Source organism: Hylobates moloch, unplaced genomic scaffold (assembly GCF_009828535.3).
Source record: "Hylobates moloch isolate HMO894 unplaced genomic scaffold, HMol_V3 SCAFFOLD_2, whole genome shotgun sequence".
Taxonomy (NCBI): domain Eukaryota; kingdom Metazoa; phylum Chordata; class Mammalia; order Primates; family Hylobatidae; genus Hylobates; species Hylobates moloch.
The window spans coordinates 18,842,597-18,870,194 of NW_026652277.1; the positions used below are offsets into that span (position 1 = coordinate 18,842,597).

General features: G+C 36.0%; 1 protein-coding gene across 1 annotated transcript in view; it reads left to right on the plus strand.

Moving 5' to 3' along the window:
- Window positions 1-27,598, plus strand: part of MALRD1 (MAM and LDL receptor class A domain containing 1) — a 695,880-nt gene that overhangs the window by 119,897 nt on the left and 548,385 nt on the right. The window contains exons 13-14 of the mRNA XM_032166926.2: window positions 5,284-5,457; window positions 14,295-14,415. Of these exons, the coding sequence (XP_032022817.1) occupies window positions 5,284-5,457; window positions 14,295-14,415 (295 nt within the window). The remainder of the gene's footprint in view (window positions 1-5,283; window positions 5,458-14,294; window positions 14,416-27,598) is intronic.

Here is a 27,598-nt window from a genome sequence, read left to right on the forward strand (position 1 = left end):
ACAATGAACTGGAGTCAAAGAACAATTTAGAAAAAAAGTAATTTTGGAGCATGTCCTGGAATGGTGCAGTTGTGCTCTATTCCCTGGTCACTGTGTTTAATCCAAAGATCAATGTTAGAATAGCTGATGGATTCTAGAGGAAGCAACAGTCTACAGACAAAAGGGCGCGCAGGTACTGTCTCCAATCTGTATATCAAAGCACATAAAGATGAATCATTTAAACTAGAAAAGCAGATTCTGTTTTATTGAAGATTCTAAACCTCCCCATAAGCTTGTTCAAGAAAAGAATGCCCAGGAAAAAGCGTAACTGACTAGGATCCATAAAAATCACTATGGTAATGGTGAGGGATGTGTGTGTGTGTCTGTGTGTTTATGTATGTGATGAATGATCCCCTTTCAATATATACTTATTCCCAGCTGAATTTTGAGGAGCTATAGATATCTTAGCTTGTTTTTTTCTTTTCTCCCATTTATTTATTTTGCTTTTTTGGCTATTCTTGTTCTTCTGTATCTTCGTATTCTAGATCTTATAAAGGTGCAGCAAGTGTGGCAATAAGAAAGACTGAGGAAGGTATAAAGGGTCTGATGTGAAGCAGAGAAGGCAGAGGTGGCTGAGGGTTTGGAATAAAATCGAGAATGGTCATGAAGATCTGACCAAGGAGCTCTGAGATTGAGAAGGAATTAGAACAAAGGCTATAGGGAGGCTGAGAAAAATGGCAGAAAATTTGAAGAGGAGGGTTTCAACAGGAGATGAGGAAAATTAAAAAAAAAAAAGAAAAGAAAAATAAGGAAGAATTCATTTTGAACTTCTGAATCGTGACCTTGGGTGTCCCAGACTGAAGTGTCAGAGAGCCCAGGGCCCCAGAGGCACTGTACAGACACGAGAGCCAATGGAACTAAGACTATCACCCCCTCTCCAGCTTAGGTACTCATCCATGTGCAGTAACTGGTGTAAATCACCAGATGTTCTTTCCTTTGGTAGTAAAATATATGATTTAATATATACATATATATATTTTAAAAATAGAAATAATTTAAATCATAAGAATACAATTAAAAATGAAATAATTGGAGCTTCCATTTTTGTCTTCAATATTCAGAAAGAACTGCTTTGTTGGAAATTTTTTTAACCACATGAAATTCTCTTGAATTCAGTGATTCAAAGTCTTGAATAGTCATACTATATATAAAATCTGCCTTAGTGGAGACCCAAGAAAAATAAAAGCAAGACCTTTTTATTAACATTTTACTTAACTTCTTTTGAATGAATCAGGCATGCATCAAGAAAATTTCCTTTAAAAATGATCAAGTAGTAAATAAAATTTGAATGTTTGGTGTAATTTTCACTTACATGCTTTGCAGACCTGTTTAATGCAACATTCTGGGATGATGGACAATGTTCCCTATGTTAAGTGTAGTAACTACTAGCTACACAGAGCTATTGAGCATTTAAAACAACTGAGAGGCCGGGCGCAGTGGCTCTCGCCTGTAATCCCAGCACTTTGGGAGGCCGAGGCAGGCGGATCACGAGGTCAGGAGATCGAGATCATCCTGGCCAACATGGTAAAACCCCATCTCTGCTAAAAATACAAAAATTAGCTGGGCGTGGTGGCACGTGCCTGTAGTCCCAGCTGCTCTGGAGGCTGAGGCAGGAGCATCACTTGAACCCAGGAGGCGGAGGCTGCAGTAAGCCGAGATCACGCCACTGCGAACCAGCCTGGACAACGGAGTGAAACTCTGTCTCAAAAACAACAACAACAACAACAACAACAAAAACAAAACCATAACTGAGAAACTGAATTTTTCACTTTGTTTAATTTTAATTAATTTAAATTTAATAGCCACACTATTTTCACAATTTTGTAGTTACGCTCATTATAGTTAAATGTTCATTTTCTTTTGCCACTCTTCCTGCAAAAGTCTCAAAGGTCCCTGAGGACCTGTAATGCCTTATACATCTTTTTGACATAGAATAGATTATCTTTCTTCCTCTCTTTCCTCTCTCTCTCTCTGTTACTTTCTCTCCATATATATTTCTGAATGTTTATAAGCATTTACTAACAGTCCACTCATTTTCTTCCTTCTTTTTTTCAATGCAATTAACTGAATACCTAGAAAATACAAATTACTATAGTAAGTTCTGTGAGGAGTTTATGACACATTTCATGATTTGGAGTTTAAGGTTTAGTATTCTGCTACTGGCATGTACCAGGTTGAGAGGCACAGAGTTTGCATACTTAAGTACTGCTTATGTGAAGTCAGAGCTTGTATCAATAACTTAAAACTGATCATTAGAGAAATTCAAATCAAAACCACAATGAGATATCATCTCACACCAGTCAGAATGGCCATTATTAAAATGTCAAAAAATAACATGCCAGCAAGGTTGTGGAGAAAAAGGGATGCTTATACACTGTTGATAGGAGTGTAGATTAGTTCAACCATTGCAGAAAGCAGTATGGCAACTCCCCAAAGAGCTAAAAGCAGAACTACTATTCCACCCAGCAATCCCATTACTGGCTACATATACCCAGAGTAATAGAAATTTTTCTACTGTAGGTCAGGTGCAGTGGCTCACGCCTGTAATCCTAGTACTTTGGGCAGCTGAGGTGGGTGGAGTGCTTGAGTCCAGGAGTGTAAGACCAGTCTGGGTAACATGGCGAAACCCTATCTCTACTAAAAATTAAAAAAAAAATTAGCTGGGTGTGGTGGTGCACACCTGTAGTCCCAATTACTGAGAAGGCTGAGGTGGGAGAATTACCTGAGCTCGGGAGTTTGAGGCTGCAGTGAGCCATGCTCATCCCACCGCACTCTAGCCTGAACAACTGGAGTGAAACCCTGTCTCAAAAAAAAAAAAAAAAAAAAAAAAAAAAAGACATCATTCTATCATAAAGACACATACATGTGAATGGTCATTGCAGGGCTATTTACAATAGCAAGGACATGTAATCAACCTAGATGCCCATCAATGACAGATTGGATAAAGAAAGAGTGGTACATATGTACTACGGAATATGCAGCCATGAAACAAGAACAAGATCATGTCTTTTGTGGGAACATGGATGGAGCTGGAGGCCATTATCCTCAGCAAACTAACACAGGAAGAGGAAACCAAATGCCACATGTTCTCACTTATAAGTTGGGAGCTAAATAATGAGAACATATGAACACAAAGAAGGAAACAGCAGACATGGGGGTCTACTTTAGCGGGGAGGGTGGAGGAGGGAGAGGAGCAGAAAAGATAACTATTGGGTACAATGCTTAGTACCTGGGTGACTAAATAATCTGTACAACAAGCCCCCGTGACACGTGTTTGCCTGTGTAACAAATCTTCACATGTACCCCTGAACCTAAAATAAAAGTAAAAAGGAAAAACAATGAATTAAAAAAATTTGTGGGCTGTATCAATAATTTTTGTTCAGTGATTTCACCCTCAAAAATTCAAAAGATAATGGAACCTTCCTTGGTATTTAATAACTTAAGAATTTAAGTCTCCATAATGCAAATTCTGTAAAAAAGTAAATTAAATATAAGTTCTGAGCTCTTATCCCATTGACTATGGATCCCATTGGCATTTATACTTAATACACTATTAAAATAACTTCACACTGGTGATGTACTGAGTGAGAGTTTGACGGCTCAAAATTTTGATGGGACGTGCACATCTCTTGTACAACTAGGTTTAAAGCTCTGTTTTGCATATTTACAAGCTTGGGACATAGTGAAACTTACAGCAGGGATCTAAAATGTAATTGCAGTTGAGAAACATGAATCCTCTCTTTCCATGGAATTTAATTAAACATTTCCATTATTTTTGTTTCTAACTTACCTGTCAAGGTGTGAATTAAGGTAAGCATAGTAATAAAATCTAAAATGAAATAAACAATCAGAATTTTTAAATCAGGTGGTCACAATTAAGTAGACATTGATAAAAATGTGTATCAAATAGAATGCTTGGTGTTTTAAAATGAACAACTTTTTAAAAAAAGCATTTAAAACTTTTTTTTTTGGTCAACATTCATCACTGGAATTGGGTCCCAACAGTGAAACACATGGCTTGCCTATATATACACTAGTATCTGTCCATGTATCGGTATAAAAGCACAATGATGAATGGGAAAACATTTTTAAAAAAGAATTTAAAATATAATGAAACTGAAAAAATGTCACTGAATCTAAAGAGAAGTATTCCGCTGTTGTGGGACCTCATCTTTAAATGTTGGGTTTTTCTTTAAAACATACAGCCTTAGGACCTGTTATATGATAATGAGAAGAAGCAAAAAAATTTGACTGCAGCATATCTGAACTTGTTTTAATGGAGGTTTTGTGGGCATATTTTACAGAATGAATCATCCAAACAACATTGAGGGAATTAATTTTTGCCTCACACAGCTTCAGGTGCTTAGAAAGTGCTCAGTAAATATTAGTTGAATCAATAACAGTATGGAATTTCATGTTAGGGCTACTGCTATCAGCACCTGGAATAATGCTATTCTCTTCACTATGTAGTTAAGCCATCAAACTTTTAGATTGTGTCGTTATTGATGGTGAATAGGAAGTGAAATGATTAAGCCTCCCTACCCTCAAAGAATGTTGTCTTACTTGGCTCAATTATTGATGAACAGTATCCTATGAGCTTCCAAGTTATTTGTTAATGCTACCACAGACACTAAATTGGTATAAAGTATTAATTACAGTTTTTAAAATTTACCTAAGAAAATAATTTTTAAGGAAACTTTTTCTTGTTTGAAATATCAAGTATGTATAGCAATACTTGATTTTGTAACGTTGAGTCTCAATGTGTACCTCTCAGATTTGTAAGAAGCCAGAAAGAAGAATTCTGAAAACTTCCATGGAAACAGTAGTACTGCCCATGACTGGGTTACACATCTGGGGGAAAGGAGAATTGAGAAGATTATATTTAACACACAAGTTGTTTGGAATATATAGATATATATATTTTTGAGATGGAGTCTCACTCTTGTTGCCCAGGCTGGAGTGCAGTGGCATGATCTCAGCTCACTGCAACCTCCCCGCCTTCTGGGTTCAAGCGATTCTCCTACCTCAGCCTTCCGAATAGCTGGGATTACATGCACACACCACCACACCCAACTATTTTTTTTGTATTATTAGTAGAGATGTGGTTTCATGCCTGTAATCCCAGCACTTTGGGAGGCCGAGGCAGGCAAATCACCCGAGGTCAGGAATATTTCAAATTATAGGAAAAACTACCAGAGACAGGTCAATGGAATATTTATATCATTGAAAACATGTTTTCAACAGGTGCAGTTTTGGTATCATTTGTCTCAACATTCAAATCTCTCAGTTTTTACAAGAACGTCCCTAGATGGAAACTTGCAAAAGCAAGGCAAAATAATCACATTCTCCAAATCTCAGTGGAGCCACGCAAAAATTGATCTCATTGCGGAAGCGGGAGAATCTACTCTACCTTTTCAGGTAAGCACATAAGAAATTAATACAACTCAACAGAAGACACTTATTTAATGCTGATCCTTTCAGATAACAATATAACACACATAGCTCATACCTTTTCAGGTAAGCACATAAGAAATTAATACAATGCAACAGAAGACACTTATGTAATGCTGATCATTTCAGATAACAAAATAACACACATATCTCATGAATTTATTCAACATTAATGAAGCAAACACATTTAGAGATCAAACACACGATCTGTGATGAGTAGAGGTTGTTTTGACTATGCACTCAAGACATATGTGTCGAATAGTAGCAAAAGTGGAGATAAGAAATGAATAAGATGGCAGAGAGAAGAGTAACTTAAGATGATTTCTTTTTCTAAGTGAAGACGTTGGATTATGTGATGTAGTGAAAAAAAATCTGACGTGGGCTGTAATATTTTAATCCTATTGCCTCACTTTCTGCTGCCTGGTAACATTGAGAATGTTATCCACCTTTGGGAACTGGAGGACATTATACTAAGTGAAATAAGCCAGGCACAGAAAGACAAATATGGCAGGTTCTCACTCATGTGTGGGAGCTAAAATGTTGATCTTATGGAGGTAGAGAGGAGAATGGTGGTTACCAGAGGTTGAGAAATGTGGGGAGGAGGAGGTTAGGAAGGGAGGTTTGTTAATGGTTAAAAAATGTAGTTAGATAGAAGGAAGAAGTTGTAGTGTTTTATAGCCCAGTAGGGCAACTATAACAAGGTATTGTGTATTTCAAAATATTTAGGAGATAAGATTTGGAGTGTTCCCAACACAAAGAAATGAGAAGTATGTGAGGTGATGGATATCCTAATTACCTTTATTGGATCATGGCACATTGTATGCATGTATCAAAATGTCACATTTACCCCATAAATATGTACAACTACTATGTATTAATGAAATATAATAATAAAAGAAGGCAATTGTATCCTGTCAAATGGGCATTCTAATTTCTACCTTCCTGTATATAAGTCTTCTGGATGACATTTGAAAAGAGCTATTTTGGAAACTAGATTGGATGGAGTGGAATATGGTGGAAAGCACACTGTTTTGCAGTCAGGTGGTCTGAGTTTTTGTCTCTGCTCTGCTCATTGGTTGCTAAGTGACTGTGTAAATATTGTCTTTGTGCATCAAATTTCCTAATGTGTGAAAACCAGTGATGATAAAAGCAGTTCTCCAGGGAAGTCTGAATATTAAAGATAATATAGCTAAAATGGCAGCCATGAACATGGGCTCTGGAACCTTGGGTTCAAGTTAAAGTGTATGATCGGCCGGGTGCGGTGGCTCATGCCTGTAATCCCAGCACTTTGAGAGGCTGAGGCGGGCGGATCACGAGGTCAGGAGATTGAGACCATCCTGAGTAACACGGTGAAACCCCCTCTCTACAAAAAATACAAAAAATTAGCCAGGTTTGGTGGCATGTGCCTGTAGTCCCAGCTACTAGGGAGGCTGAGGCAGGAGAAGCACTTGAACCTGGGTGGTGGAAGTTGCAGTGAGCCAAGATGGCACCACTGCACTCCAGCCTGGGCAATAGAGTAAGAGTCCATCTTAAAAAAGAAAACAGAAAACAAAAACAAAAAAGTGTATGATCATAGGGAGGTTACCCAAGCCCTCTATGCCTCTTTCATTAGTGGGGTATGAGGATAATAGTTGGGGCTTTAAGGTCATCTCGTCCTCATTTCTGAACAAATTGAGATAAATATAGAAGTTAAACAGGTAGAGAATACATATTTTGGAGCAGATGGCTTTAGAATGTAGAGTCACTTATTTAAAATAATGCTTGATCTTAGAATAAATAGAATTACCCAGAGGACAATTGACTGTGCTGGAGAAATATAGAGCTCATACTCTGGGGGAAGTCTCTTACCATTAGCCAGAGATGATATCAGAATGCATGCCTCCTGAGGACAGGCTGGCTCCCAATAGGGGGTGTTGAATAGTAGAATAGGATGAGTCAAGCTCCCCCAGGTTACTCTTCTAACATCACAGTCAGCTAAATCTTCCTCCTGTCACGGAAAGAGTGAGGGGTAAGTAACAGCAATGTTACTACAGGGAACCGCCTCCCCATGGAAGCAAGAAGAATAGGGAATAAGCATCAACTGTAATCAATTACTGTTCTCTACTTTATAGAGTTATTGTGAGGATTATATGGTGTATACTTGTAAAGCACATGGAAGCGAATCTGGCACAAACACAGAACTTAGCTATTTTTATTGCTGTAGTTATTCCTTGGATATTGTCTGGAAATAGTAGACACTCAATAAATGTTAGTGTTCTCTGTTTTAAAAAGGGAATTCCTGCTTGATCAGAATTCTAGGCTCAATCATTAAAGGCTTCTTTACTCAGTGAAGGTCCCCAACTTCCCTTCTCAAAGATCAATTTATTCTCATATTTAATGAACAAAGGCATCATGAATACTTAATTGGGAAGCATTTGACACAAAGGCTGGTCATGGAATCATTTTGGTGTCAATCTCCAATGCAAGGAGCAGGGCAATGAAATCAGAACAATTTGGTCTTTTGCCTCCTGCATTTATATTCTATAGGAAATTGTTTTCATTTGGTTTGCTTTTAGTTAGAATGAAACTCACCAAGAAGATCGTTCAAAGTTTGTCATTAATTGACATATTGAGAAGAAAACAGAATGTCCTTTCTAGCAGTAGGTAATTTAGAAGTATGAGTTGAAACACATGCCATTTCTGCCTACAGCTGGAAGCTCTCATGGACCCATCACCATTACTGAAGAGTTTCAGTGAATGCAGTTTTTGTTTTCTCTTTAATGTTCTCATTTGTGGATATAGTAATGGTTTTGCTTTGCAGTGCAAATGGAGACTATCCCTTATTATCTGGGGGCATATTAACTAGTTTGTAGATGGGCAGTGGTTTGGTTAGATTCTGTGATTTGGCTGCAATGGATGTGTGAGGGTTTCTAACCCAGCCCTGCTCTTCCCTCTCCCTTCATCCCCCTGCTGGTGGCTCAGCACCTTGTGTTGCTTTTTCTCTCCAATCAGCCTCAATGCTGAGTTCTTTTGAGGCCTCAGTCACGTTTAATTCACCCCAGAGAAACTAAGACTTTTCCTCTGTGCCTCTTCACTTAATCTGGCTATGAGTTGGCTACAGCACATGCTTATTTTGGAAACTACAGATGAGTAACAGAAAAATAAGAAAAAAAATCCCTCAAATTTCATTCTCAAGAAGGCCATGACAGCCCTATAATATCTAATCAGCAATTTAGAAAATTAAATTTGGAAAGCAATAAGCTTTTTAAAAATGGGTTTAGAGGCAAAACCCAAGCTGCCCTGAACCACTGTGAGGCCTTTAGGCAGCTCATTTCATGATAGGTTTGATTAAACAGTGCTGCCCCCAATCTCTCAAAGGGTATCATGTAATGAACACTCTTGATGTTACGTTACCATTCTCAGCTCTGAGCTATTCACATTTCAAAACTCATCTGGCCCCAAAGACTTTAGATAAGGAACTGTGCACTTGCGTTGATGTTCTGCTGTGAATCAGTCTGGATTTCATACATACGCAATATATAAAAATAGATACACTTGCACAGATATATACATGGTAATATTTAATACATGAGTGTTGGATATATTTACTATTAAATATTTCAAACTAGTAGTTAATACAGAGAGAAACAAATACCTAAATACAGCTCAGGATTAACTAATGTTAACATTTTGTTTGCTTATAATGTTAAAGTTTGTTTGCTGATGAAGTTGCAACTTTTGTCTTCCTTGTACCTCTCTGCATCCCATTTCTTATCCTCTGCAGAAAAAAAAAAAAAGATGCCAATATTATGTTGGCTTTAACCTGATTTCTCTGAGTGTATTTTTAAAGATATGCAAATATACATGAGGATTCTAGCTAGGTGCAATTCTATTTTGTTCTTTTATCAACAACAAATGAAAAAGATATACCTACAAATAGTTAATCTAGCTTTTAAAATATTCAAATATTTAAAGTTTGTCTTCTTGGAAATAGGCTGACATTTAAGCCTGAATCATTTAAGGGTGACCTTAGTCATTGCCTAGCCTTCAGTTCCGTGTGACTAAGCTCTGAACGTATTTATACAGTACAGTGTAATCCAGTCCAAATATTGGAAAGAAAAAAGACATCAAATCATGTGACCTCTGTGTTCCCTTTTAGCCATGAAATTCTGATTCAGTGTGGTTCTTTTGATGTCAATTTTAGACAATATAACAGAATACAAATTGCTTTGTGTTTCATAGCAAATAAGCACCCCTAGTTGGGTAGGGCATTTGCTCTTCCTGCTGGCAAAGAATTAGGTTTACCGTTTATTCTGTAAGAAGAGCAAATTAATGAAATTTCAATTGTCCCTCCATTTCTTGTGAGAATTTATTGGAAAAATTTAGGTCAAAGAGTTAATAGTATTTTTCAAATCTGTTTTAACTTGGCCTGCTCACTTGCTGTGTTCAGCTTTTCACACAAATAGATTCTTTTAATATTTCTTTTCCCCCTAACTGCTGTGCTGTTTTAGTATCACAAGGTGGCACTTTTTCTGAGTAGTCCATTGATTTCAAGTTGCTGTACTTTCTTTGAGCTTCCCATTAAAATGTAATTGTATCATATTTTAGATTTCATTTTGAAATGAACCTTTTGTGAAATTTCCCACAATGGTGGATACCATGTTCTCTCTTTATCGGAGTCAATGATATAAATCAATAATAATTTCCTGACATTATTTGATGATTCAGTGAAGGGTAAGATTTATAACACAAAAGTAAAAGGTGATCGAGTCTCCGTAAAGTTGCTGTGTCCTTGGCCTGCTTAATCTAGAGCTGCATGAAATCTTGTTTCTCCAGGCAGCCCTATTCTGCAGCATCCACTAAAGCCCAGTTATCTCTTTATTTCATTAGAGAGATGCAGGATGGTATAATAATTAATGGCTCAGCTTACATATTTTTCTTACTCGACATGTAACATTCAACCAATTACTTCTATTCTCTAATCTTCTGTTTCTTTCACTTTAAAATAAGAATGAAAATAGCATCATCTTCACAGGATTAAAACAAGTGAATGTGACTGGCATATAGTAAGTGCTAAATAAAAGATGGCTGCTGCTCTTATTATTGATACCATCATCATTCTTCAAAAATTGATATATTCCTACTACTCTCTACTCCTTCTTATTATATCTGTATTTTCTCTTGGATTCATATTCATTTTTTGCTCCTGTTATTATTTTTGAAAACAAGATTTCTATGTTAATTGCATATTTTTCTGGAAAAGCACCTGAGTTTTGCACTTGTAAACAGTAATCACTCAGTTGTGAACATTTATGAATGTTTGTGGTTCCTAAAAGCAAGAAATTATTTTGTTCATAGAGGGAGTAATATAATTGAATAAAACAAAAATCAACAAGATCCCAAAAAATAGGTTTAGAAGAGAGAGTCATCTAATTTAATTTAAAATGTAAATTATCCAATTACCTTGAGAATCTTATCAAATGAGATTTTCACTCTTCTTCCATCCGTGGTTGAAACAGCTCTTCTGAGTGACCTCTTCCTCACTTACTGATTACCAATTGATGCTGACTATAGTTCTGAAAGGGAATTAGTCATAACATTTTATATATATATATATATACACACACAAATACATATATATACACACACACATATATATGTCTGTGTGTGTATATATATATACACAAATGTATATATGTGTATGTGTGTGTATATATGTATATGTGTGTGTATATATGTGTATATATATACTATATATGTGTATATATGTGTATATATGTGTATATCTATATATGTGTATATATATATGTATGTATATATATGTGTATATATATGTGTGTGTATATATATATCAGTTTGGTTAAAACCAGCAATAAAAAATAGAAACAGCCAAGATGATTTTGAAACCATGAAATGGTCATTATTTACAGGTATAGCAGACATTTTTTGAAGGAAATAATTGCTTGTATTTTAAAATTTGTATGATTTTAATTAGTGGTAGAATTACAATTTCTAACTGTATAATTATGAATTTAACTATGTAGAAGTAAGCGAGCAAAATATAGATGACCTAATATTATTTTTATTTGGCTTTTGAAGTTGAATTTGTCCTTCCATTTTAATATGAATATCTAAAGGAACCTGGTGGGTCCCTTCAGGTAAAATAATGTAGCCACATTTTAAAGACTACCTCATGATTTTACTTCACCTCATCCCAGGGCCCACCCATTCCATTCAAATAATGTGACCATGTACCTCTTTAGGGGCATAAAGAAGTGCCTCAAACTGTTGTTTTTTTTCTCCAGTTTTCTTTGAGTAGCACAGACCTTCAAATATGATGGTCAACAAATGCTTGTCTAATGAGTCTGAAGAATTAAACATCTATTTTAATTGACATCAGTGCAAGATGTATTATAATAATGAATTTAGAAAAACTCTTTCAAAGGTAAAGCTGTCCCAAAAAATCACAGTCACTTAATGGTATTAAACACAATATATTTCTAAAGTACAATACTTGTATATATTTTACCAAGATCCTTCTTCAAAACCTATGTTATTTTCTGCCTCTAGAATGAAGGCTAAATTTCTTAGTTGGTTAAGATTCTACAGAAACCATCTCTAGTCAGAATCTTAAAAATTATTATGTACATCACATTAAAATATCAAAAATTACAAATAAAGCAACAGTCCCTGCTGATCACCCTCATCACCCACCATAGATTTTATCTTGAGTATCTACAGATAGCAGTTTATTTTTTCTTCCAGTCCATTTTCTATTTACTTAATATGTGTAAATGTACCACATATACTTGGAAATCTAAACCATTGTATGTTTTCAGCCTAAGTAATAGTATACTATAATATTTTTCTGTAACTTAATTTTTTTACTCCAAAAGACATGTTGAATTTCTTTCCATAATGACACATGGAGATAGATATTATTTTTAACTGGTATAGTATTTCTCACTATTGATTGATTCATTCACATGTAAGTTGTTTCCTGTCATTTGTCATCAAAACCACACTGAAATAAACATCCCTGCACAAGCCTTCATGTGTATACCTTTGAGTGTCTCTCTAGGATAAATGCCAAGAAATTAACTCAATTTTTATAGTCTATGCAATTTTTCTTTTTAATAGATGCTATCTAGTTTCTCTCCATTTGAGCTATACCAACTCATGGAATTTTCCTCTCCATCTATTATCTGATTAATTTGTTGTTCTCTTAAAATCTTACACTCCAATAACACCCATCAACATTTTCTAAACACACCATGCACTTTCTCATCTCTGTGTTTTTGCTGCGATTGCTGCCTCAGTTTCTCGAGGTAAAATGTTTTGCCCAACAAAATTTGGTATCATGGAGGCTTACTATTACTTCTCCACCAAATCTTTTCCCAAACTCTCATTATTGGCAGAAAGAATGAAGTGTCTTCTTTGAGTCTCCTAAGTACTTATTTCTTATACAGAATTTATGATGTAGTGTAGTGAATGTATCATACCAAGTGTAGGAGAGGAAAAGTAATACCGTTTCCTCACTCATCACAAGGGACATAGCTGGAACCCCTATAACAAAAGAGAGGTTAAAAAGAAAAAAAATAACAAATTTATTAACATTTTATGTGACATAGGGGCCTTCAAATCAAAGGCCTAAAGACCAGGGAAAACTCTCTGTGTTTATGCTTAGATTCAACAATGAATGGACAATCATGAAGAAATATAAATGGACAAAAAGAGTATGATCTCATTGTAATAAATTGGAGAGAACTCAGCAAAGATCTTTATGGGCCTCTCTGTGTAGTGTTTCTTTCATCCAGGTATAGATAGGGTAGGACAGCAGTTACATGAGGTTCTTATGACCTATTTTGAGGAGAAGTAAGCCAGATAATTCCTTTATTGCTGGCTCTTACAAAGGAAAGAGAGAGGAAGACGGAGAGGGACTCCAAGGTGCTATATTTTGGGATAGCGTATTCTGACTCCAAGGTGCTATATTTTGGGATAGCTTGTTCTGAGCCCTGGCACAAGTAAATTTAATGATCCTTGAGATTGGAGACCCTCCCTGATAAGATAGAGACGTACCTTCTGTCTGTGTCCTGGGCTGGTGGTCCACTATGTAGGTTCATAAGATTCCTGGCATAAATTACTTCTTGCTTTCCCTCCTTTCTCTCTCTCTCTCTCTTTTTCTTCTTGGAATAACAACATAATATGAGTAATTAACAAGAAAGAAAACAAATTATATCAGTCATTATTCAGAGTGTTAGCATAAACTAAAATTAAATAGATGTCTCTGAGTGTTTCAGCATATGAATATTATCAGCCACTGTATGTGGTTATTGATGAGTGCTTTACTACACTGAGTATGTTTCTGTGTATGTATATAATATATGTTATGTTTCTATGAATGTATATAATACTTAAATATTTTAATATGGAAATAAATCATTGCCTCCAGCACACTGATTACAAATGAATTCATATCTCAATTAAATTGAGTTGTAAGCCACACAGTTGATTACCCCAAAGAGCTCGTTATAAATGCATATGACTCTTAATGGCTCCAATGGGAAGAGAGCCCTTCACTTGTGATGAATGTTACCACTTTTAATTGAAATAAGGTTACCTTCGGCATTAAGGTACATAAGATGCTGTCAAAGCAGTTATGGTTTTATAAATTTAAATTAGGATGTTCTGGTCAGAACAGTTTTCTAAAATTAGATTGGAGAATGGGACATATGTAAATAGGGTTCCTCTACACAAAGAAATATGATTGTAAGACATTACTTTTGTGATGTGTTTTTAACAGTTTTATCTTTCTGTAATTACAGTTAATTTTGGAAGCTACTGTTTTGTCGTCAAATGCTACTGTTGCTCTAGATGACATCAGTGTATCCCAGGAATGTGAAATTTCCTATAAATCACTACCAAGGACCAGTACACAAAGCAAATGTAAGTTTTTCCTTGTCATTGTTGCTGTTTTAAACATTGAATTGAGCTCTTCTCAATATCAAAATATAAAATGTATTAGAGTCACGAATACCTAATACCAGGTGTGGATTATATCACCTGTTCTTGAAACCTAAAATATATATATATATTTTTTAAAAGGTAAACATCAGGTCTAGTCCTTAGGCCTCTCTTCCAGTAATATGGAAAATATTCTATACTTGCAGCTGAAATTATTACATCCAAATATTTTAATTATAAATATTATGAAAAAATTATAATTATTTTCCATATTTTAAATGCACTTTTATAAATATTCACTTCTCCATTAATTTTATTCAGAACTTCAAATGAGCATGTAATAATATTCATATTTCAGAATCACCCAGGAGTTCAAAAAAAACCAAAAATGTTGTGTTTGGGAAAATGATGTAAGGCCAACCAAAATTTAAAACTGGACATTAAAATTCTGTGTTTCTTTTCAAAATTTAATATTTTCAAATCACAGATGGAGTTTGTCTAATTCTTTGACTAAATTTTTTTGGAGAGAATATCAATTAAAGGCCAGAAATGTTTCCATAAAAATGGATCTCATATAGTCAACTATGTATTTCAAAACCTAATCATTATTTAGATTCTGGGATCACGTACACATTGAAAGAATTTAAACTCTACCTTCAGTTACTTTCTCTTTCTAGTACTAACTGATGTTTCTGTCTGACCACTCCTACCCTCAGATCTCAATGAATCTGACAATATTAAAAATGTTTTCTGAAAAGTGTCACACTTTATTTTTCTTAATCTGTATCTATGGAAAAGATTTGCATATGAAAATCAGACCTACTGTATATTCCTAAGTTATATTTACTTAAACAACATATTTAGTGAGTGGAACAGTTGCATTCTTACAGGAGCTGAATGGACTAATCAAGAAAAATTTGGGTCACATGATTCTGGATTGAGACGATTAAAGAACTTTTAATTAAAGGTCCTTTGTTAAAGACATTTTTCATTCGAGAGATTGTATATTTCTGGGTGCTAACTTATATTGGGTTAACGTGTATTTACTTTATTCAGAATGTGTATCCTGCATGCATAATAGACCATTCTAAGCTCTGTGCATGTGTTCATGCAAGTGTGTGTGTGTGGGCATGTGTGCGCGTGTCTGCCTGTGTGTCTGCGTATGTGTGCGTGCATGCCTGTGTGTCCGTGTGTGTGTGTGTGTGCATGTGTGCATGTGTGTGTGCATGTGTGTCTGTGTACGTGTGTGTATGCACGTGTGTGTGTATGATTCTGATAGACACTGAGGAGTGCAGAGCAGCAGATTTAATGATTCATTTAAAGATTCATGAGTTTGGCCGGGCACGGTGGCTCACACCTGTAATCCCAGCACTTTCGGAGGCTGAGCTGGGCGGATCACTTGAGGTCAGGAGTTCGAGACCTGCCTGGCCAACATGGTGAAACCCTGTCTCTACTAAAAATACAAAATATTAGCCAGGGTGTGGTGGCAGGCACCTGTAGTCCCAGCTACTCAGGAGGCTGAGGCAGGAGAATGGCGTGAACCCAGGAGGCGGAGCTTGCAGTGAGCCGAGATCGCACCACTGCACTGCAGCCTGGGCAACAGAGTGAGGCTCCGTCTCAAAAAAAAAAAAAAAAAAAATTTCACGAGTTTTTAAGAGTTAAACAGGATTACCTCATTTTTGTTGTTTAATTAAAGATTTTCTTTCTCCTAATTGAATACCACATCACCAGAATCACAATAGCTGAAATGCATTAAAGTTGACATTGAAGAGCGTTCTCCTGTAATGTAGTACTTGGAGGTATAGGGGCAGAAAGCTGTGACAAAAACCTTTCCTCACCCATCATAAGGGTCACAGCTGACATTCCTAAAATGAAAGACAGTTTAATGAGAGAAAAGCATAACGAATTTGTTTATCAAAGTTTTACTTGACACAGGAGCCTTCAGAAATGAAGATGCAAAGACCCAGAGAAAACCATGTGCTTTATTTTATTTTTTCATTTGTATTTGTTTTTCAGCCCCTTTTTCCTATTTAGAAAACTGTGTATTTTTCTGCTTAGTTTTGGTGAAGAAAAAACAGCCATTCTGAAATGTGATCGGACAAAAGGGTACGATCCAATGGTAACAGACTGAGCAGGGAAACTTAGCAAAGCCCCTGTGTTCAGAGTCTCCTTGACTCCTTTGTGTAGAATTTCTTCCCCTCTGGGAACAGGGAAGGCCCCCTCTAGATTGAGGATCTTGTGACCTAATTTCAGGCAAGATAAGCCACATAATTTCTTTATGACCAGCGCTTACAAGGAAAGGTCAGGGAAGATCAGAGTGACCTTGCTCCTGGGGTACCTCCCAATCTCCTTCGGTTCAAAGTACTTTGGGGTAGCCTTTCCTGAGCTCTTACCGAGGCAAAAGTGTGGTTAAAAGTTTTAAAGCATTACTAAAGTTAACCTTGGCAAAAGTTTTTGAGACTATTTGATCTTGCTTACAGAGAATTCTTTTCTTACATTCACTCAGGATTCGTGGATGTGTGCATCCATCTGAACACCAGATCAGCTGGATAGATTATATATCTAATTAGGACAAATTACATGAATGATTCCTGAAAGATCAATGGATGTACACAAAGGAAAAAAAGGCGTTTCTTATTGTTTTTGCAAATATGTCCAGTAGACAATTATAGGATCTCATTTGTGGAGTTCAGTGTTAGTAATGGGCAGAAGTTTATGGAGAGAAACTGAAAGGAATATTTAAAAACGTGCCATGCTCCATTGACAGTAAATTGTTATATGTATGGAGCAGAATGGCCAAAGGTTTACCAAGACTACCCAGACCCTGAACAGGACTTGAAGCTTTTGAAATCTTTAATAGGCATACAAATGGCTGCACCACTTCAAAGCAGTCTTAGAGCTGTAGTTTTCTGCTCACAGTCCACGTGATGAAAATCGCAAGTGCTACTTTGATTTGGCCTTTAATCAAGCTTCTTCTCCTTCAGAATATTTAAAAGCTAGTGTTGATTACACAATTATGCATTCTGTTTATTGGTTAAAGGGAGAGAGCCTGTTTTACGCTCTTAATCTCAATTTTGAAACCAGATTTGTGCCTGATGAGGATGCAGGTTGTATTTCATCCAGGAAGATCCATGATTTTCCACCTGAGTGCCCAAAGGAAGCACATGAAACTAATTGCTGTGAGTGCATTACTGACTCCTTTGGCAAATATTTATATGTACATATTTACTCTCTGAACGTAAAGTGCAGACTACTCAAGTGAGCATTGTTTGATGAAGACAGTCAGAACAGAGACCTCTGCATGATGGAAATGACTTCTGGTGAGAACAAACCAGATTCGCTGTAAACTAGAGGCGATGAATGAAAACATCCTGCTAACTTTCAGTTTTGCCCTATTGGTGAATAACATTTGAAATACATGCAGGATAGAGGTGAAAACACAAGAACCAGGATGTATCTAGCCAGTCATAGAAAAATAAGCACCACATGATACCACTTATATGTAGTATCTATGTAGTCAAATTTGTAGAATCAAAGAGTAAAATTGTGGTAACCAGGTTCTGGGAGGAGAGAAAGTGGAAAATTACTAATCAACAGCCATACATTTTCAGTCAAACAAGATGAATAAGCTCTAGACATCTGCTGTATAACATGGTACCTAAAGTCAATGACAATGTATTGTACACTTAAAAATGTGTTATGGAGGTAGATCTAGCTGGGCGTGGTGGCTCAAGCCTGTAATCCCAGCACTTTGGGAGGCTGAGGCAGATGGATCACTTGAGGCCAGGAGTTCGAGACCAGCCTGGCCAACATCACAAAACCCCGTCTCTACTAAAAATATAAAAATTATCAGGGCATGGTGGCACACGCCTGTAATCCCAGCTACTCAGGAGGTGCAGGTTGCAGTGACTGAGATCACACCACTGCATTACAGCCTGGGTGACAGAGAGAAACCCTGTCTGCCACCCCCCCATAAAAAAGAGGGTAGATCTTATATTTTCTTATCACAATATATATATTAGAAACATTTCTTTATTAAATTATTTTTAACATCATAATATTCTTATTATCTTAAGCAGTTGCTATTTCAGTACAACTAGTGGTAGAAGACTTTATACTGCTTACAAATGTTATTTCAAATGATAGTGTATCAATAAATAGTTCTATGGTCATAAAACTATAGATCCTGCCTAGTTCTATATATTTTTCCACCTTTGAGAGTCTCTTTTCAGTTTGTCCTTTTCCAGGGCAATGCCTCCATTCCTTCTGCATTCTACTTAAATGATACTAAAACTGTCCTAGCATCCCTGAAAAAGTAATACAGAAGAAGAAGAAAAAAAGAACGTTGTCTGTTGGTGGATAAGCATTTCCAAAAGTATTTGAATAACTGTGCTATTGAACACTATAAAAAAAGGCAAGAGGAAAGGCAAGAGAAGCATCCCATCTTATTGATTACCCATACCCGAAGTGAAAACCAAGATGGTTTTGAGTCAAGACAGTGGAGGAACACAGACATTTTCCAGAAGTGTGGTGGGGCAAAGAGTTGGAGAGACTCTTTCCTCTGCATTCAAAACATACATGAGAATGACGAGAAAAATCAGGGCCACTGCTGAGTGCTAATACATTGGCAAGCAGCCATACTGTGACCCACATAAAACGTTATGAGCATCTTTTCTATACCAAGAGATTTGGTAAGAAGAAAGTGTGATCATTTCCCTCAAGAAATGTAATCTATTACAGAGATCTCAGAAATAAATCTAAACATAAAAGACCAAATAAGTTTTGACAAAGGCACCAAGAGGACACAGTAGGGAAAAAATAGTCTCTTCAATAAATAGTGCCGGAAAATCTGGATGTTCTCATGCGAAAGAATGAAATTGGACCTTTGTCTTACGCCATACACTTAAATAAATTCAAAATGTAAGAAAGTCCTAAATTTAAGACCTGAAATTGTTAAACTCCTAGAAGAGAACATAGGGGAAAAACTCCTTGACATTAGAGTTGGCAATGATTTTTTAATATCACACCAAATGCTCTGGCTACAAAAGCAGAAATAAATAATGGGCTTACCTCAAACTAGAAAGCTTCTGCACAGTAAAGGAAACACTCAGCAAAATAAAATAGCAACCTGCATATCGGGAAAAATATTTGCAAACCATGTATCTGATAAGGAGTTAATATTAAAAATTTATGAAGATTTTATACAACTCAGAAATAGATAAATAGATAAAAAATGGGCAAAGGTCCTGAATAGACATTTCTCCACAGAAGACATAAATATAATCAACTGGTATATGAACAGATATTCCACATTTCACTGGCATTAATCATCAGGGAAATACAAATCCAAAACTCTTTTAGATACCTCCTCATATCAATTAGGATGGCTATAATTAAAAGACAGGGTAACACATTTTAGTAAGAGTGTGGAGAAAAGAGTACTCATACACTGTTGGTGCGAATGTGAATTGTGCAGCCATTATGGAATATGGTATGGAGGTTTCTAAAGAAATTAACAATAAAACTACCCTATGATTTAGCAATCCCTCTTTTGGGTATATAACCAGAAGAAATGAAATTACCACCTCATAAGCTATTCGCACTCCCATATTCGCTGCAGGATTATTCTTGATAGCCAAGATATGAAAACAACCTAAGTGTCTTTTGATGTACACATAGATAAACTGTGGTATGTAAAAAACAGTGGAATATTATTCAGTCTTAAAAAAAGAGATTCTTCCGTTTTTCACATCCTGGGTGAATCTGGAGGAAATTATGCTAAGTGAAATAAGCCAAACACAGGAAGAAAAATATTGCAAGATCTCAATTATGGGTGGCATCTAAAAATTACATACAGATATAGAGAATAAAACAGTGGTTACCAGAGGCAGGGGCCAAGGGAAGGAAATGGAGATATGTAGATCAGAGGATACGATGTAGTAGATATGAAGGAGAAATGTGTCTAGAGATGTAATGTACAACTTGAGGACTACAGTTAATAACACTTGAGGACTACAGTTAATAACACTTTCCTGGATTTGAGATTTGAGATTTGATAAATGAGTAAGTTTTAGCTACTCTTGCCACAAAAAAAGAAAAAAAAGGGTAATTATGTGAGATAATGGATATTTAATTTGCCTTACTGTAATAACCATTTTACTATCTGTATGTATCCATAACCTTATGCTGTATATCTTTAATATACATAATAAAATTTGTTTTAAAAATTAAGAAAAGAAGCTTAGTCTATTAGGTAAGAAATGTATCGATTTAATACTGTTGTAATGATAACTGGAGTAGAGATGTAAACAAGTAGCTATTTTAACTCTAGGAAGTTGGAGAATATATTCAATAGAAGGTAGGTAAGTCCTCAGCAGGAATTCCTGAAGATGTTTTCTAGTTTTCTTGCTGTATAAGAGGAGTGTCTATTGCAAGTTCTGCCAGGGATTAACAGTTCTAGGCCTGTCTCTGATACACATTAAGACTGTTACCAAATGTACATGGTTTAAGAACCTTACCTATATAGTCTTTTAATCATCAAAACAAATATAAGAGGTACTATTTTCCTCATTTTACGAACTTTCTTGTCATTTCGTTTCTTATCAGTTAGAATTCCATTTTAAACACGGTCTGCCTCCAAAACCTACATTCTTTTTTTTTTTTTTTGAAACGGAGTCTGTCGCCCAGGCTGGAGTGCAGTGGTGCGATCTGGGCTCACTGCAAGCTCCGCCTCCCAGGTTCACGCCATTCTCCTGCCTCAGCCTCCTGAGTAGCTGGGACAACAGGCGCCCGCCACCATGCCCAGCTAATATTTTTTGTATTTTTTTTTTTAGTAGAGACGGGGTTTCACCGTGTTTGCCAGGATGGTCTTGATCTCCTGACCTCGTGATCCGTCCGCCTCAGCCTCCCAAAGTGCTGGGATTACAGGCGCGAGCCACTGCACCCGGCCCAAAACCTACATTCTTAACTGCAAATCGTACAGCCTTTCTATCCTTTTAAGGTCATCATTACATTGAGAATGATGTTTTTGGAAACTGTGAAAAGTTCCCTACATGAGCAGTTTAAGCAACGGGAAGTTTGAAGCCAATGATCAAAACTTCGCTTTTGGAGGAGAAACGATGCCCTTAGTCCCTAATATGTCAAATGGTCACTTAGTAAATGCCGTCGAGAAGTTTAAGGAATGAATGTCTTTAAAAAATAATACTTAATCCTTTCTCCTTAGTAATTATTTATTGAATCACAGAACATTTTATAAATCTGAAATGTATTAAATTGCTTTTAATTCTTATAGTGCTTTTCGGGGACTTAAAAGATAATTTTTTAGACAAAAAAGGAAAATAAAAGATCACTATTTGAATAATGGACCCACCTTCATAGGGAATTGAATTAGAAAATTAGGAAACAAGCTCCATTTCTCTAAAGTCTTATTTTGAGTTTTTTTTTTTTTTTTTTGGCCTGCTTTTTTGAAAAAGCTAATTTTATACTGTGAATCTGTTTATTCATAGAAATGCTAATTCTTCATCCCGTTTTTGTGAATCCTTTCGTTAAAGATTCTGGCAATGAGTGGAGGTGAGGTAAAGACACAGTGAAGAATACGGAGAAGTAGGAGTCTTTTTTTTTCTTGTCTTCTTTGCAGCAAAAAGGTTTGAAGGAAGCATGCAAAATTTAGGCTGCGATTCTAGTGTTGAACAAACGAGCATATCACTTCTTTTATAGATACCTTAATTGCTTGAAAAAAGAGAGGTCTCTTATAAGGAGGAAAAGGCAATGCCACCCTCAGGATTTCTATTTACGAACGTAAATCCTCCTGAAAAGGACCATTGCTATTCTTGAATTTCAAACATTTAATATTTTAATGCTATTTATTTTAATTTTTCTCACTTTCACAACCATCTTTAACATAATTTCCTTTCTCTTTTACATGAGACTGATTATGGCCTACCTCAAATGGGTTATTAAGTTTGCTCAAAATTTAGGTCTTCAGTACCTTGAGATATCTTCAAATTTTATAGAAAAAATAGCAAATATAAATTGTAACCAATTTTGGTAAATAAGAGAAAAAGTTACTGGATTTGTTCAAGAACTGTTTGGGATACATAGAGGTTAGGAAGTTTTGCAGAATTTTGATAGCCTTGGATAATTTAATTGAATGTTTCCATATTTATTTATATTATGATATAAAACCGCAATTACTTAAAATGTAACCCAGCTGTACAGGTTTTCAAGAAGTCTCTCTCTCTCTGCAGTTAAAACACCACACACTGACTATGATGTTAAATTATCTCTGATTTTTATTTATGGTAACTGAAGTACTGAAATACCTACGTAGCATGACAGATACAACATATCTCAACAAAACTTCTCTGGACCTTCAGAAACTCTAAGGGACAGGCTGCAGGGTGAATCACTGTTGGATATAATTTTTGCTTGGGCATGGCGAAATTACAATGTATCAGAAAAGTTCAATGCCAGAGTGGATTTTAGACCTGGGCTCGTGTTGCCATTTATGAGGAGCTAGACAAATACTCTGTATGTTTTCATTTAAGGGAATGTTTAACTTGTCTACACATCTTAGCTCTCAAGCCAAACTTGGCATCAGGACAAACCCTTTAGGATAGATCATAAAAAGGGAAATTTTTGGTTTAAGTTTTTTGTTGTTGTTGTTGTTGTTTTGTTTTGTTTTTGAGACAGGGTCTTGCTCTGTCACCCAGGCTGTGTTGCAGTGGTGCGATCTTGGCTCACTGCAACCTCTGCCTCCCAGGTTCAAGTGATTCTCCTGCCTCAGCTTCCCTAATGGCTAGACTACAGGTGAGTACCACCACGCCCAGCTAATTTTTGTATTTTTAAGAGAGATGGGATTTCGCCATGTTGGCCAGGCTGGTCTTGAACTCCTGACCTCAGGTGATCCACCCGCCTTGGCCTCCCAAAGTCCTGAGATTACAGGCAGGAGCCACCATGCCCGGCCTGAATTGTCATTTAATGACGTTCAACACATTTTGCCAAATGTTTCCCCAAAACGTTATGCTCATAAACAATCATATCAACAAAGTAAAACTGTGGCAGTGTCCCTGTGTTTAAAGTCCATTTTGAAATTTACTTTCACTTTTCATGATTATGCAAATACTGGTACTACTAGCAAAAGCAATTAGTTTAAAACATAACAAAAAAGAAAATAATAAGAATAAAGAAAATGAAATGAAAGTCATACAAATTGGAAAGAATTTTTATATGTAAATATCCCTGTAAGTTCTACAAAAAAAACCTGTTAGAACTAAAAAAAAGAATTCAACAAAATATAAAGTTAAAATACAAAAATTGGTTGCATTTCTATACATTAGCAATGAACCGTCCAAAAAGGAAATTAAAAAACCAATTTGCTTGCAATAACATGAAAAAGAATAAAAGTCTTTAGGAATTAATCAAGATGGCAAAAGACTTGTACAATAAAAAATAAAAAATATTTCTGAAATAAATTTTTAAAAATGTAAATAATGAAAAGACATTCCATGTTCATAGATCAGAAGATTTAATATTCTTAAGATGTCAGTACCACTCAAAGTGATCTGCAGATTCAATATAATCCCTGTTAAAATACCAATAACATTTTTTAGTTGAAATAGAAAGTAAGTTCATATTGAATCTCAAAGAACCCCAAATAGACAAAATAATTCTGAAAAAGAGGAGCAAAGTTGGAGGACACACACACCCTGATTTCAAAACTTATTACAAAACTACAGTAAACAAAACAGTATGGCACTGCCAAAAAGACCAATGTATAGATCTATGGAATAGATTACAGAGTCCAGAAATAAACCCTCACATATATGATCAAGTGATTTTTTTTTTTTTTTTTTTTGGCAAAGGTACCAACACCATTCAATTGGTGAAATCCAGTATTTTCAATACATGATGCTGGGAAAGCTAGATATCAACTTGTGGAATTATGAAGTTGGACCCTTACCTAACTTCATATTCGAAAATTAACTCAAAATCAATCCATAAACTAAATATAAGACCTAAAACTATGAAACTCTTAGAAGAAAATGTAGGACAGAAACCTTATGATGCTGAGGCTGTCGATTTAATGGATGACACCAAAGGCACAGGCAACAAAATAAAAAATAGACAAATTGGACTTTATGAGAGCTTTAAAATTTTTTGCATCCTAAAACACTATCAACAGAGTAAAAAGGCAACCCCAAGAAAGGGAGAAACTTTTGCAAATTATATATCTGATAAGGGATTGATACCCACAATATAGAGAGAACTTCTAAAACTCAATAATAGACCAACAGCTCAATTCAAAAATAGACAAAATATTTTAATGGAAATTTCTCCAAAGAAGACAAAATATTTTAATGGACATTTCTCCAATAAGCACATGAAAAGATGTCCAATATCACCAACATTAGGGAAATGCAAATCAAAACAATGAGATACCACCTTGCACCCATTAGATTACTACCCAAAAATAATAAAAACCCAAAACAAAACCAAACAAAAAACCAATCCAGAAGTAAACAAGTGTTGGTGAGGATGTGGAAATCAGAACTCTTGTGTACTGTTGGAGAATGTAAAATGGCATAGCTACTGTGGAAGAGGAAAGCAATTCTTCAAAAAAATTAAAAATATAATTACCATATGATTCGGCAATCCCAGTTTTGGGTATATATTCAAAATAATTGAAAGCAGGATCTCAGAGATATTTGCACACTCATGTTCATAGAAACATTATTCACAATAGCTAAAACCAGAAAGTAACCCAATTATTCATTGACCGATGAGTCGATAAGAAAAATGTGGTGAATGCATACAATGGAATGTTATTCAGTCATAACAAGGAAAGAAATTCTGACATATGCTACAAAGTGAATAAAACTTGAGGACATGGCCAGGCACGGTTGCTCACGCCTATAATCCCAGCACTTTGGGAGGCTGAGGTAGGTGGATAACCTGAGGTCAGGAGTTTGAGACCAGCCTGGCCAACATGGTGAAATCCCATCTCTACTAAAAATGCAAAAATTAGCTGGGCATGGTGGTGTGCACCTGTAATCCCAGCTACTCAGGAGGCTGAGGCAGGAGAATCACTTGAACCTGGGAAGCGGAGGTTGTAGTGAGCTGAAATTGCTCGTGCCACTACACTCCAGCCTGGGCAATAGAGCAAAACTCTGTCCAAAGGAATAAGTAAATAAATGGAAAAAAAAAAAAAAAAAAAAAACTTGAGGACATACTGCTCAGTGAAATAAGCCAGTCACAAAAAGAAATAATGATATGATTAGACTTATCTGAGGTACAGTGAATAGCCTAAATCTTAGAGACAGAAAGTAGAAAGGTAGTTTCCTGGGCCTGAGGGAAGAAAGGAGTGGATAATTCTTGTGTAATGGGTACAGATGTCAGTTTTGCCAAATGAAAAGAGTTTTGGACATGGATATTGGTGATGGTTGTGCAACAATATGAACGCACTTAATACTCCTAAGTTGTGCACTTAAAACTCCTAAGTTGTGCACTTAAAATGGTTTAGATAATAATACATTTTATGTTATATGTATTTTATCACAATAAAGAAAAAGTAGGGGAAAAAGCAAATAAGAAGAGGGTTTGATATACCATTGCTGGTTTAAAGATGGAAGGAGCCACATGAAAAGATATGACAGGCGGCCTTAAGGAGATGAAAGAAATCCTCAGCAGACAGGCAGCAATAAAACAAGGATCTCAGTCTTGCAGCCACAAGAAACTGAATTCTGCCAACCACCTAAATGAGAATAAGCCAGGAAGTAGATTTCCCCCCACAGCCTCCAGATAAGAGCCATCGTGACTTGTACTTTTATTACTACCTTGTAAGACGCTAAGCAGACAGCCATGCCATGCCATCCTAGACCTCTGACCTACAGAAACTAAGAGATAATAAATGAGTGTTGCAAGTCCCTAGGTTTGCGGTTGTTTGTTACATAGCAATAGAAAACTAATAGAAACTAAAATAAAACAAATGTCCTGGGTATCAATAGAAAACAAATGCACTGGCAGTTACTTTCTTTCAACACTCTAAAGATAACATTCCTTTTCCTTCTGGTTTCCATTGCATCTATTAAAGAGGTCTAATAATTATTCTTTGAAGGTGATTTATGCTTTTTTTTCCAGTTGCTTTTAACATTTTTCTCTCTGGCATAGATTTTCGGCAGTTTGGCTAGGGTGTGCCTTTGTGGGTTTTCTTTGTATTTGTTCTTTTGTGCTCACAGGGATCCTTGAAATATGGCTTTATATTCTTTTCAGTTTTGAAATTTATTAGACAGATTTTTCAAATATTTCTTCAGTTCCTGGAAATACTGTATGCCCCACAATGAGTTCCGAAAGAAGGCCAACATTATTTCAACAAACGATCAACAATATAATTGTAAGAGGGAATGGGAAGTAGTGATAAAATAACTTACAACATCAGGCATACATAGTCATGAAATAAGATGGAACTATCAAGCCAGGCTTGGTGGCTCACACCTGTAATCTCAGCACTTTGAGAGGCTGAGGCAGGAGGATCGCTTGAGCCCAGGAGTTCTAGACTGGTCTGGGGAACATGGCAAAACCTCGTCTCTACAAAAAATACAAAAATTAGCTGGGCATGGTGGCACATGCCGGTAGTCCCAGCTACTCAGAGGCTGAGATGAAAGGATCTCTCGAGCCCGGGAGGTTGAGGCTGCAGTGATCCATGATCATGCCACTGCATCCAGCCTGGGGCAACACAGCGAGACCCCATCACAAAAAAAAAAAAGAAAAGAAAAATGGAATTATTAAATTGTGCTACAAGGCATAGGAATATTAATGCAATTGCACTTGATTTGGGTTGTAAAAATGGGTAGGGTTAATATAAATAATTCCTTATATCCTGGAGAGCAGGTTATCTTGGGTAATAAGAGATCTCTGTGAACTTTAACCAAGCAACTTGAGTTTTAGCTTAAGATATTAATATTTTGGCTCTTTAGGTAATTGAGCTTTTATCAAGAAGTATAAAACATTTGAGATCATTAGCTTAGTCTGTGGAAGAAAAATATATATATACACACACATATATATATAATACAAAGACAATATAAATAAACATTTAACATGACAGGAAAAAATTACGTTGTTTTAAAAATACATCACTGATTTCTGCCTACCCCCAGAGAAAAAA